This window comes from Synchiropus splendidus, chromosome 9, assembly GCF_027744825.2.
Source record: "Synchiropus splendidus isolate RoL2022-P1 chromosome 9, RoL_Sspl_1.0, whole genome shotgun sequence".
In the NCBI taxonomy this organism is placed as follows: Eukaryota; Metazoa; Chordata; class Actinopteri; order Syngnathiformes; family Callionymidae; genus Synchiropus; species Synchiropus splendidus.
Genome location: NC_071342.1, coordinates 15,665,771 through 15,680,356, shown reverse-complemented (window position 1 = coordinate 15,680,356; position 14,586 = coordinate 15,665,771). Strand labels below are relative to the sequence as shown.

General features: G+C 43.3%; 1 protein-coding gene across 1 annotated transcript in view; it reads left to right on the top strand.

The window, feature by feature from the left end:
* Positions 1–13,244, top strand: part of lrmda (leucine rich melanocyte differentiation associated) — a 241,689-nt gene extending 228,445 nt beyond the window's left edge. Inside the window, exon 7 of the mRNA XM_053876068.1 lies at positions 11,659–13,244. Coding sequence (XP_053732043.1) covers positions 11,659–11,738 — 80 coding nt within the window. The 3' untranslated portion in view covers positions 11,739–13,244. The remainder of the gene's footprint in view (positions 1–11,658) is intronic.
* Positions 13,245–14,586: the final 1,342 nt, after the last annotated feature.

Here is a 14,586-nt window from a genome sequence, read left to right as displayed (position 1 = left end):
ACAATAAATCTGAAAACAAACTCTTTCAATCAGCGGTACTTCATTCCTTGCTTTAATTTGTTGTATTATTTTATCATTAGTGACATTTTCCTGGACCGTATTGGTCGTAATTCATGGAGGTTTTTTCTTTCTCTCGTTTTTCTTCCTCTCCAACTTCAAATGCCAATTAAACAAGGTGTTTCTGGCTGACGGTGGGAGGGTGTCTTGTGTGCCACAGATGCTATATGAAGAGGTCGTGACTAAAGGGGTAGAGTAGGCTAAAGTGGGGTTCGAGGCAGAACAAGTAAAATTCCAGAAACTCCTGAGCCCCAGGGCGAACATGACTAAACTGCTAACCTGCTAACAGGACAAAACAAAGTAGTCACAGTATTGTGTCCACAATGAATCACGGTTTCAGCGCGAGCATAGTAAAGACTTGTCCCGGAAGGAGTCCATGCAATGAATTGAAAGACGTGTGAGAGACTATGTTTGCGTAATACTCAATGGTTTAGTCTTTAAAATGTTCCAGTCGTTCGATTCTGAACGTTCGCAGAAATGTCATTTTGTAAGTTGTTCATGGCTCCGTCTTACAGCCAATGGCAGCGCTGAATTCCGGCTCGATGTCTCTGGAGAGCAGTTGTATGACGTCTTGCTGAAGTGCTCCACCTGCTCCGCTCTCATGCCTATCACTCAACTCTACTCTCCATGAATTGTCTCCGAGCAAGCATCCAATACTTACGTCTTCCCATCCTGGCCCTCCTGAGTGACTGGCCCTTCTGGTCCCCGCAGAAACCCTGTGATTAGAGTCATTTCAGTGCCTATCTTGATGCTTGTCAGGCAGTTTACTACCTGAGGCTCCTGCCCGAGCGGCCAAACAGTGATTGGACATGACATCGTGACAGAAAACAGGAGAGAAGGGCAGCGGGGATGGCAGTGCGACAGAGTCAGAGGAAGGTGGGTGTGTTAGCCGGGGCTCTCGTGGCCAAGGGTGTGCCCATCAACACGGATGAGTGTTAGCCAAGAGCGGCTTGTCACAATGATGGAGGAACCGGATCACTCACATCAGAGCCTCATCTGACTGGAAGATGTCAATCTGTAGGCCTAATGCGAAAGGACGTGGTAAAATATCTTTTAACATTGCTGTCCCGCCTTGACTTTGTGTCTCTCTGAGCTCAGAGTGTTAGACCTCTGGCCACCACACTTATTTTTGCTTCTCAATACGCCAGTCCACGATACATCTGGGTGAAGACCAACTGTGACTTTCATTCATAACTGTGAGCTACAGAAGCCAAACTGAGACACTGGTGAAGCTATTAAACAGTGTTTTTTCACGCGTTATCTTTTTCATGAGGAGCTCCATGTTTGGGCAGAGTGTGGTTGGACCATGTAGAAATGGTCCATTACTTTGTCTTCACATAGTTTCATGCTGCTACTGAGACTTTTTTATTGTTTTAATTATTGCGTATTGATTTTGATGTATTTATTGATCTTAAAACTTCAATTATAGGTATTTTGGTGCTTAGAATATCAAAAAAATCTTTGTATTTTTTCCTCCATGGCTATTTTAGGAATTTTTATAATGCTGTTCAGGACCGTGTTTGGGATTTAATTGTGTATTTTTTTGACCCCTATATATATATATATATATATATATATATACGCACACAATTCCATATAATACATGGAATTGTGATTATCTAAACAAGTCCAAATGAAAAACTATTTATTTGGTTAAAAAGGGGTCAAAAAAATACACAAATAAATCCCAAACACTGTATATATATATATATATATATATATATATATATATATATATATATGTATATATATATATATATATATATATATATATATATATATATATATATATATATATATATATATAAACCAAATAAATATACTATTTATTTGGTTAAAAAGGGACACTTTACTGTGTTATTTGTATCCAATTATTGTATCACATGAAAAAATAATATTAAGGAAATAATGAGCCAAAAATGAATAAATAAATAAATAAATCCCAAACAGTGTCCTGAACAGCATAGTAAAAATTCTTCAAATAGCCATGGAGGAAAGAATGCTCCATAAAAAATGCATATATATATATATATATATATATATATATATATATATATATATATATATATATATATGAATAACTATTTATTTGGTTTATTAGGTTAAAAAGGGGCACTTTAGTTGTAAACTTATCATATTCAGATTGAAAGCTGTGGCTGAACGTGGAACCACATCCCTGTGCGCACTTCTGTGAGCGAAGCTAGATGAAGTTATGAGCGAATGATGAAGTGAAAACCCACCCCCTCTTGTGAGAAATCATCCTCTCCCGTGTCACATCCCGCGCCCTCCCCTCTCCACTGCTGTGCCCTTATCTGTGTCTCCTTTTCTCGCTCGCCTGCCGACACTCTCGGACTGTCCTCAGCCCCGTGCACGTCTCCTGACAGGTGGAATAATAACGCTCGTAGATCACCTCCCCGAAAAGTCCAATAATCTAAATCTTCACTTGCCACACACCCCAGGACTCAATTACTTTATTGACACGTAATCTCCATAAGGGGAGAAATATTGAGTATGTAAGGTCAGCCGGTTATGAAGACATATTATCATATTATCTGCATGAGGGTTGTAGGGGCTCGGACCTGACAAAGCCAATTATAATGCTACATGTTTCAGGGCTCACAGCGTATTATCTGCTTGGCTGCTTGGTTGAGCCACAGCTGAGCTATAGAGGAGCTGGGGATGAGATTTCAGACCTAATAGGGTCTGGATGTCTTCTCAGGGCATGGAATTAATGAAGCCAAATATTATCGACTACACATCGGAGCATTAATACCCTTGATCTTCTCTCTGTATTTGTCAGGATTACCTTGCCATTGTCTAGATGGTTACCAGCAAATCATAATGTGAGCTGACCAAGGCCAAATGTTCCACTGCTGCATTCACATGCTCTTCTGAAGGTCATGTCTTCCAAGAGCTCAGACCAGCCAATGTCTGTTTGGAGTCGAACCGGCCTCCTCGACTCCTTCATGGTGGGCTGCTCGGGGTGAGACCTGTGTATTTCAGGCGTCTCTTCTAGTATTTCTCCTACTCTATTTGGGGCGCAGCAATCGCCTTTTATTTATTTATTTATTTATTTATTTATTTATTTTGGCCAGTACCGATTCCCAATTTCTTGTGACTCCCAACATCCTGATACCAATTTTTTTTCCTCAACTAAATCACAGCCAAAAGTCACTGTGAATATATTTATTTTAAGATGTAATTCACAAACCAAAATATATAACAATAATCATATCAGCACTGTATAGAAAACATTGGTTTACTTTTAAAGCACATATATAACAAATAAGCAGTACTAAACGCAAAGTGCTTACCTAATATAAAATAAATAACTTACTACTTACTACTTACAACTTCTTAAATGACTGCCATCATCAGGTCTTGCAGGCGGATCTTGAGCAACACAAGTAGTCTGATATTCTGGAGAAATTCCTGCTTTGTTTTGTCATTTTTACATTGTAATGTAAATTTCAAAGTGACAACATTTCTCATCATGTATGAACGTATGAAACGTCTTATTAGTACAGCCCTCTCTATTTGGATGTTGCCCTAGTGGGCATACATTAGGAATCTTGTTTCCTTTGAGTCAATTCTAGGACCGTACAGTGGTACCTCCTGTTTTCGAATGTCACGGAATTCGAACAAATCGGAGTTCGAACAAAAATTTCAAGATTTTTTTGCTTCGCATTTTGAACGAAAATCCAGAACTCGAACGCCCTCGAAAAAAGCCAGAAAAACCATAACGTGCGCGGACCAATCAGATGACCCCCGACGCGCTTTGTTATTGTGTATAACGCGGCCTCTGTATGCAGACGTGTCCCGTTAGCGACATTTACTGACTGTTTTTTCTTCATATTGAGGTGTAAAACCTTTCCTGTCTCCACACTGGACCGTGGTAGAGTGTCACAGGGGAGGTGCTCGCTCTCCACACCTCTCCTCCAGGGTTTGATGTCCTGTTGTGGGCTGGAGCTGGGACAGGGATGTGGCGAGTCTGGGACAGAGCGTGACTTGGTTTATGACTTTGTCACAGCCAAACTGCACAGAAGCGCACATTCAGAGCTGGACACGCACCGGGCACCTCTTCACTTCTGGAGAGACGTCACTCACTCGGCAACCCCTCCCACATGCAGCGGCCACACACATAGAGGAACAGCGCACCTGCAGCAGACACTCTACATTCACTCCTACAAAAGACTATTTTAAGGCTTGGAACGCATTATTTCTTTTTCCATTCATTGTAATGGGAAAAATCGATTCAGATTTCGAACAAATCGCTTCTTGAACGGCCGTCTGGAACGGATTGTGGTCGAGAACCGAGGTACCACTGTACTTCTTTACTTTTAGCTCAGCTTTAACTCCAATTATTACTGCAATTCTTTGACTATTTTTCCCTAAATGTAAACTTGCTCTGCATCACTTCAACACCATCAAAAAAGTCTGTTCTTAAATTCCATTATTTTTCACTGGAATGGAATGGAGACATATGAGTTCATGTAGTGCGGCCTTTGAAAATGAAGTTTGACAAAACACTCAGAGAGTACAGATCTCCAGCAAACATCGTTTTTTTCCACCATATTGGACTTTTATTCAGTATTATTGCCCTGTGTTTATTGTACTTAGATGACTTGTTTGAGCGGAGTACAGTGAACGAAGAGTTGTTAAATGCTAATTCCATTCCAGGCCTTCAGGCGTTTGCTAAAGCGTTGCCCATCAACCTCTCCAAACGCCTGTCTTTGCCCAACAATTTTCTTTGAAATACCAGTGTTTTTAAGCGTCCAGAGGTTTTTCTGTCTGCTGTAATCTCCTCCTTCCTGTCTCCCTGCCTCTCTCCCTCTTCTCCCGCTCCCCAGCCTCCGCCGCTTGAAAAATGGTCTGCGTTTCCCTGATAGCCTGTGTGGATGTGGAGAGAATAAATGGCTAATGAATTACAGATGAACATTGACGCAAATTAATCTTCCTGATGTCCCAGGGTTATATGGCAGCTATTTAAAAGTTTAATCAATATGCTGAAGTTGAGAACATGCAGCCACTGCAGTTGTTTGGCCGCTGTAAACAGTCAGGAGGGGATAGAGCTCGGGACATGCATCATCATGACGGCAATTTATGTGTAATGGACTAAATATTTTTTTTATTGGGAGAGGACAAACGCCGCTTTAGTTCTCAAAGTTACACTGAGGGGATTGTTTGAGAGCCGGAGATGGATGACACCACAGCCCCGTGATGAACTGCCGGACACTGAGAGTGTCATCTCATACTTCCATTGAGTGAAACTGTTTCATCCTGGACAAAGATGAGTCGGACCGCCTCCCACTCCATCATCACGTTGACTAAAATAGATGAGCGTTTTTGTGTCTTTCCTCTCAGCATATCGCATCCACTTTGCCTGAAAACGCTGCCAAATATTTGTCTTCTCGCTGTGTTTCCAGCCCTCTCCATATATATCCATATATTCACCTTGATTTTTTTTGTATATAGATTAAAATTTAGTTTTAAAAAGTGTTTTTAATTCTAAGTTTTTTTATTATATTTTTATTCATTAAAAAAAATATTTTATTTTTACTTAAAATTAATTTTCATCTTTCAGTTCATTCTATTGTTGTTTGACATGTTATGTATTTATTTATTAATTTTTCGACTGCAAGTACATGAATAGAAATATAAAATACAAGTCTGAACACGTCAATATCTTTCTTCTATGACAGAAGTGCGGCAGGCTTCATCTCACGTAATGGTTCTGACCTGTCACAACAGAGCCAGTTATGAATCTGTGTGACCAGTAATGACTCACAGAAGGCTGCATATGAAAGCCATAATTGACTCTGGTGTCGACTCTTGTGTGTACTCGACCTCCCTTTGACATTTCCAGCTGCAATTTCAAATCATGAACACTTGCAATTATATATATTTTTCCCCCCCCATCTTGCCTTCACCTGGTTCTGGCTCTGCAAAACGTAAAGTCGAAGCGCTCAACAAACTTGGCGGGAGACAGAGCAGCTAAAAGGAAGAGCGAAAGAAGCAAGTTTGAGGGCACAAGAAGGAGACAGGATGAGAAACTCCGAGTGGATTCATGCCAGGAATAGATAACCTTGATGTTAAAAGCTACATCCGTCGGATGTCTCTCCGTGACATATTGATGGCCCTTGAATCAAGTCAAGCTGATTGTATGCGGCGAACAATCATTAAACTCACTCCATCTCCCTCTCTCCCTCTCCTGGAAGTGAGTGAGCGTATGCATGATTCATGATGATTAAATGCCCTTTTTTACCCAGGAGATGTGAGGCATTGGCTTGTTGACTTGACTCGACGTTTCCCCTGCTCTCGCTGGATATCCTGTGATTTAAACTGCATTCCTTAAGTACATTCAATCATTCAAAAAGAAAACATGATAAATTTGAGTCTTAAATCTTTAAATGTCCGGCCACGGTTCACGATTCTTTGCTTTTAAAACATAGATTCTATTTGCTTCTTTTGAAATGGGACTCTGCTTTTGTGACTGCAGCGGTTGGGTGCAGGGTGACTGACGACTGGCTCACTCCATTCCGCCATGCAACCGTTCTGCACTGGCTACACAACATTAGCTACATCGCTGTGTGTTCAACAATGCAGTGTACGTTCTTGGTGCCATCCCAAAAGATCAGGGCTCGCACACTGGTCGTACAATTCCCACTCTGGTTGGTCTCATCCCTTGTGTTCAGTGGCGACTCTCTAGATACTGTAAGTCACGGGTCGGAAACCCATGGGTCGCAAGCCAGATGTGGCTCTTTAGACAAAGGGGTCAGGCTCCTTGGACATTAGTTCTCACCAGAATACATTGACAACTCAGCGCAGTTTCCCTAAGTTCATTCCGATTTATCCATCCTGTTCGGCCTATGTGACAAGAAATAGAGTGAAGTAGTACGTGCGGCACCATCGCCCTCAATAAAAAATCTCTGTTCCGGTGACTTCCCATGATGCTCTGCAGCCCAGACAACGTATCATGGGCGTCACTGTAATATGGAATTTTGAAGGCAAATGAGCTTCATACTGCTAAGATGGAACCAACGAAATTACCGTGTTACATTGAGGTGAAAGAGCTAAATGCTCGGTTTTTGTCCTCATGTGTTACGATTTTTTTCTTCTTCCCAGCTGTGGAGGCGGAACCATGGTGTAGCGATTGGTTGAATGGACTGCAAAGCATCATGGGAACTCTTTAGATCACAGTAACGGGAGTGATGGGACCAATGTTGCTCTGCCAAATGCAGCAAAGCTGTGACAATAATAGTTGGACACGCAGGACTGTGGTCACGGAAGTAGCACAAAGTTTGTCGTCACCTTCTATTTGGTCCAATGTGTACCGATAGCTAGCATTAAATAGTTAAATCGCTTGGCGCATCATGAATGTATTTTACTCTAGTGGAAAATACATTCTAAAATACATTCTAGCGGAATGTATTTTACTCTAGTGGAATATATATATATATATATGGCAGTCATGGAATGTCATTTTTTTGGCTCCCTCAGTCAAAAAGGTTCCCGACTCCTGCTCTCACTTCTCCTCCACACATCTCTTTACGACCTCCATAATGAAAGTACCAGACACAGAAACTCTTGTACGCCACAAGTTTATGTGCAGATGCTTGTTGAGGCGACTTTGGTGCTTGTAACTCAGTGGTAGAACGGAGCATCAAGCTCCCGTGGAGAGGACACATGTTTGGGGTAATCAGCTCTGAAAAGACCCGACTGCTCCAGGATAAAGTGTCTCTGCTGCCTTCACCAGGAGGACAAGCGGCGATAGCAACCGCGGTGCCTTTTAATAAAGACAAGACGCTTAGTTACTCCCCTTAAAAGCAACATGGTGCTGCGTGGCGTGCATGTAGAACAAAGGGCGGCGTGCTCCTCTGCCAGGCCGTGATGAAAACCCTCACCTTCGCATCACTTTGTTAACATGTCGCTCTATTGGCTGCCCCCACTGTTCTCTCTGCATGTCTGAGAGAACAGTCTGAAGTTTTCAGCTGTGTATGTCATGGGTTAAAAATGCTTTGTATTATATTCATATCATATTGCTCTATGTCGTTTGATGTAACTGGTGGATAAAAGCTTTCCTTATCTTAGTTCAACCTCCTTCTGAGTTTGGACCTCAGAACCTGACTCAGAACTTTAGAGACATGGCATGGATAAGCAGTCAGATTCATTCATTCCACAGTACTATATCAAGGGATATGTGTTATGATGAGTGTCCACATGGCTTAAAGAAGCGCCCCCCAAAAATAAAACTGGAAGTCAGTCTCAAAATTTGGGAAGGAATTCCCGCTCTTCATCCACAATATCGAGCGTTTAAGCTACATGCGGGTCAAGTGATTTTTTTTTTTTGACTCGACTATTAGCTTCCTCAGAAAAGTCAGTTTTCTCAAAGTGTTTTATTTCAGTGCACATGTGATGCTGTAAAACAGTCTTTTTTTTAAATCAATATTAGATCAATTCCATATTTGTTTGTAAAACAGAAATAGGTTGGAGGTAAAGATCTGGACTCAGAATCCTGGTTTAATGGCTCTTGTTTTGAAGGTCTGGGATCCATAGATGAGAAAAGGAGGTCATTTCTTATTGACGTTTTATGACTATAACATAACGTCCATAATTCATAAATTGTGTTGGTTCACAGCAAAAATGAAGGTCACGACCGGAATTCAAACTCTAGCTGCTTGTGTTAAACATCCTGAATCCACCTGTTCCACCAAAATCTAATCCATTTGGAACCAAACCTGAAAGGTTCATGTAGATCCATGATACGTTCCGAATGGGAAAGCACCTGTGCTTCCTGCACAAGCTCAGCTGAGTGAGATGAGTTTCAGCGCGGTGCAGTTTCTTCACTGTGAAGGTTATTTGCGGAAGGCTTTGGGTTGCGACCTGCAGATGTTTCCCCTCTAGGTCACATCCTATTGGAACAGGGGGTCTGCTGTCTCAGTGGGTGATCTCTTTGAGGGTTTCTATCCTAAAGAGAGAGCGACTTTTCTCGCCGGGTAAACTGTGAATATGTGAAAGGTCCTGGTGCTCATGTGATCAGAGTGCTGTGAGACAAGCCCGGTCCTGTGGTGTCAGGCCCAGTCCGCCACTGTGGCACCTATATCCCGGGGCCAATCATGGCAGCTGGAATTGGACCCCCCCCCACTACCCACAACCCTCCTCACTGTCATGCACACACCAACACGTAGTCGCACACAGGGGAACAGGCAGGCATGGAGCTGGTCCCGGATTTTATCGGAGGTGACAGCTTCTCACACTTCAATGTTTGGATCACCTCAAGTAGCTGGGCTATGAGGGGAAATGAGCACTGCTCCACTACAAAGTCCAGATTTAGATTGACTGAGCTTATCCTCGGGCCTGTGGGCTGCTGCTGCCGTCGTCTTGCTGCTCTCCCTGACAGAACACCCACTGCCGCTGCGAGGGACTGGTGTGTGTTTGTGTGTCTCCCTGAGACGTGTGTATGTGTGTGTGAGAGAGAGAGACTGAGTAGAGCCTACTTTGAGGAGTGGGGGGAGCGAGCGACGTGTCAAGTTTGGTTAGAATTGAGGGTAGCATCAGAATATGTTTGGCACTAATATGGCACCAGTATCTCTGTCCCTGTCTCTGCTTTCTGTCACTTAGTTGCCAGTCTCTCCCCGCCCTTGACAATGTCTCTTTGGATAAGGTGATTGTACTGGGAGCTCGGCACCTCCTCCCCTGTCTCCCTCCGTCTCCTCTCCTGGCCCGTCTCGTGGCCCGGACCTCACCCTCCTATAATGCACTTGATGTCTGTTTAAGGAGGCTGGCGAAAGCTCTTATCTCTTCTGCTGTCAGAGCATCATCGACAGCGCTAATGCCACTTGTCCTTGCCTTGTTTGGCGAGAGGTGACACCAAGACACAGCCCACCACGTTCATCAAGTGGTAGCAGAGCACTGTGACATTAGAGTCAGAGGAGGGCGGCGTTCTTCATGGACAGAGACTCTCAGTATAACAAGCTCCAGACGGCACGTCCTGAGCTGTGTGGACTTGAAGGCATGGTGCGTTTCGGCTGTCCTCGTTCGTCGCATACGCAGGGACGAAACATATTCATCATACAGCCATGTTGAATTGACAGCCAACCATATGTATAGACATTCTCAGGGTCCTGTCCAGTGCTTTAACACCTCGACACTGGCAGTTTGACCCCCTAGTTTAGCGGTGGAATCCCAGCATTTCCAACTGTTTTGTCAACAGGTAGCGCTCTCTCAGTCCACCTTTTACGGCGCTCTCCGGCACATCTCCATCACCATGAACTTCAGTCTTCAATGATCTGTTTTTTTTTGCCCAGAATTATGCTTGAATATATACTGTAATTTGTTTTGTGCCAACGATACACATTTCCACATCTCTGTTGGTCCACATAAAGTTATGTGTAGCGCCTCGATCCGGTCCCCTTTGGTACATCACATTTCTTTTGTGAGTTGCAAGTATTTTAACTCAAATTGGGTTTGATTTTTTTTTTTTGCGGGGGGGACTCAAAGCAGAGAAAGTAAATGGCTATAAAACTTTCTACTACTTTTTTCTCATGGTCTGAACCCTGCAGCTTTTACAACGACAGGCTAATATATGGATTTTTACAGGCTAAATAGCGCCATGCTGCCGAAATATTGAGCCTCCTCGCATCAAACCAATGAAATCACAGGTCTTTCATTGATCTTGAAGCGCTCACAGTGCGCTGTTGTCGCCCACGTGTCCACAGCTCTTCCAACATAGCCGATCTCCTGGAGGACAGGAGACAAGAAGAAGCAGCTGAGACCAGCTGTGGTGTCGAAAAAAAACAGCACATTTTAAGCGCTTTAATGTAAAAAAAAAGTTGTGATTCAGGTTCAGAACATTGATGAGTTGGTTTCATGAGTCAGTCTCCATGCTGGACCTTGTTTTCAAAACTAGTTTAGAAGTGATCCTCATGCATTTTTAAACCGGGTGCACCACTGACCTTTCTACAGTGGAGACCGCACCACTGCACCCACGGCTTATGTATGAACAAGATCTGTTTTCCTTCATAAATGTAGTGGGTGCGGCTCATATTCCGGTTTGCTCTGTAGTCTGGAATTCACAGTAATCAGAAAACAGTAATAAAAAATATGCAGAACTGTAGAAATATAGAAGAAAGTATGTTTAAATAAATATATCCCCTTATTTTTTAGTTTATTTTTCCTTATTTATTTGTCGATTTTTTCCAAATTTTGGCACTTTTCATTTTCCATACGTAAGAGGTCTCCATTAGTCTGGTCTTCTTGCACAAGGAATCAAACTATGACAGTAGACTGAGTCATGAAATAACCAACAAGAAATACAAAAATGCAATGGCTACAAAAGTCTCAGTCATGAGAAGGCATGTTTAGATGGCTCCTTAAATCCAACCCCATTCTTTTGCTAAACAGATACATTTTGTCACACAGCAGATGGTAACATTATTTGAAATAGTGGGTAAGATATTAAGTCTGTTGTCCTGTGAATTCATCAGTTCCACTTCCTGAAGCGCCACTGCTGTATATATCTGATGTAAAAATGTGATTTTAACGTTGAGGAAAACGGCGAAGCATGCTCCCTATAAGTTTCTTCCTCTCTGTTCCCGGCAGGAGTCTTTGCCAAGTGCCGCTACGTCTACTACGGCAAACACTCGGAAGGCAACAGATTCATCCAGAACGACCAGCTCTGACGGACGGCTGCTGGGAGGGACATGAGTGGCAGCGGATGCAAACAGACGCCGACACACTCCAGCCTGCGCTTTATTTATTCAGACCAGAGGTGATGCGGCGTATTCTCAAGGTGTAGCGCAGGATTGTGAAGTTGCCTTTTTAAAACAACATAAATTTTGCCCCCTGCTGAGCAGCATCTGCTTCCAGATGACACTCCCACTGACATGATTGCCTCTAAGCATGAGCCATCCACTCGTCTCCCCCCCCACACACACTCTCTCTCCCCCCTCCTGTGTGTCTTACCCGGTCAGTGACACACCGATCCAGCCAATTGGAGGCCGGCTGTTGACAGCCATGATGGATCACCTGTCTTCTCCCGCCACTAATCAAGGGTGAAAGGGTGACGGTCACACACCTGAGGCCTGACGTGTGCTCATCTCCTCTCTAGCGCCCTCACACCGCACACAAACGCAAGAGTGGTTTAAAACGTTGCTTCAGCAGGAAACCTCAGCCGCAAATTTGACCGGGATGACTCAGTGAACTGGATTCACAACTGAATGAATCCAACAATTCTTTTCTTCTTTAAGCAAACATGCTATAGGTTGATGCTAAGCTAGCCATGTTTGGGACCACCGGTGTGTTTCCTCCCAAAATATTAACCCTTTTGACATTTAGCAGCTTCGTTGTTTACGAACGGTTCAACCATCCGTACAAATTGGTTTAGCTCACAGTCGTACATGGGGAACGCCCAGCAGATTTTTTTTTTTTTTGCTTGAAATCGACCTGGTTTTTGTCATTTCTCCAAAATGAAGTAAGATTTTTCTGATTTCTGCAATTCTTTTTCACCATTAAAACCATGTAAAATGGCAGGGTTCTAGGGCTGCAGCAGATTCATTCTATGTTCTTTTTCTTAAGTGAGAAAAGTTCCAGTTTTCGCACTGAGAATTAGTTGTCTGTAATTTGTTAGCTTTGTGCTAAATTGGGATGTTACGCAAAGTGCAGGTTGAAAAATTATTGTGACGATATTTTGTTTTTATTTTTGTATGTTGTGTCAACTCAGCCATCTTTGTAAGGCGTTGTCTGCAAACAGTTGACTTTTGGTTTTGGACATATTCAGAGGCGACGTTCTGAAATAATTTTCAGGGGTTTTTTTCTACAATTCAGGTGTATGTTAAAAAAATAAAACTGCAGCGGTGTATTGCTTCATGTTTGCACTATACAGTGAGTGGGAGAGCAACACATCACAATGAATGTAAATGTGTAATGTGTCACTCATTTTTAATCAGGTTAACAGCATAAAATTTTGAATTTCAAATCGACATGATCATTATTTTTTCTCAAAAGAAACCCAAATATTGTAAAAATCAACCTTAAAAAATATATATATATTGATTTTTTCCCCCCCAGATGTCGCTGACATGTGACCATTTCATTCAATGATTGCATTCATCTGATGTCGAAGCTGTTTACATTTGTATTTTGTGAAGTATTTCACTGAATGACATGAGATTTTATGATTAAATGAATCAAACCCAGATGTTGGTCTCGTCTGTACTCAGACTCTGAGTCACTTTATGTTTGTCAAAGAGCCAAAACTGCAACCGGATTTGCAATCGTAGACCTGAAATTTAGCATCGGTCCCAGACAAATGGTCCAGAGACTGCTCGAGAGCCCCCTCCGTGTCACCACATGCAAAAACTTACTTGCACACCTCAAACACGCCTCTAGTTCAAGAATGACCTGGACATGAGCTGGCAAATGTGGCTATTTTTGTTTGCGCCTGGCGACTTCAGTCATGATGAGGTGCGAAGAGATGGCAGCCCTCACCAGAGGTGCTCGCGATTACACCCAAAGAAAAGCCGCAGCCTGTGTGTCTCTTCTCATGTGATAGTACGCGAGTGTTTACAGGACTCGATGACCATATTCCAGCTGACATGTCGTTCAGGGGCCTGGTCACTAGTGCTGGCGTTTCAAAATGACAAGGTTTATTTGGCGGTGTTTTGATATGCTCAGAGGAAACTGGGAGTGACAGCGCGGAAAGGCAGGAAGAAGGGAGCCACAACAAGTTCCCCCCCACACAATACAAAATGTCATCCTTCCCCTGGCTGCGGCATGAGCCCAACCATCCTGCTGAAAAGAGCAGACATTTAAAACTTTGTGACATGTGTCACAGGCAGTGCCATTGAGCCAGTGCCACTGACGGAGCTGGAATTGACAGGCTCCGAGCCACCGGAGCTGGCTTGGGGACACACTGAGTTTGGTGTGTGTCACTTCCTATCCTCGTCAAGAACGCGTCCCGAGCTGCCACACTAACACAAACTGCATTAGGAGATGGGTGGGTAGCGCCACGCCGGGGTGACATATGCTTGACGCGCTTCTTTGTTTATGCAAGGGCCGAGACTGACGTCGCGGACGGAAGATTAATTCAGGTACCAGACGCCGATCTACCTGTGGGCGATGTCCCCCCTGACCTTGGGCTCCATCGCTCCTTGGGAACTTTGCTGCGGCACAAATGGCACGCCACTTCATTTGAGCGGATCAGTGACATTCTGCCACCGAAGCCCTGCAGCATCTTCTTGAAAAAGCAGGGCTTCTCTCGGGATCACATTTTTACCCTGATGTTGAGAGACCCAGACTCTCTTGCGCTGGACCAGTATCCATGAAGACTGGGTTAAATAAGACGTCGCAAAACATGACAAGGAAAGTCACGAAACCGACTGTGATAGTAGCCAAACCGGCGGGAAAAAGTGGGTCGGTATGTGCTGGTGAAGAGGTGTAAAAATACTGGGATCTGCTGATCCATTGTGCTTCTCAACTATCTGTCTCTGTAAATAGTATCATTTGTCTATAAAATTATTATAAGTACAC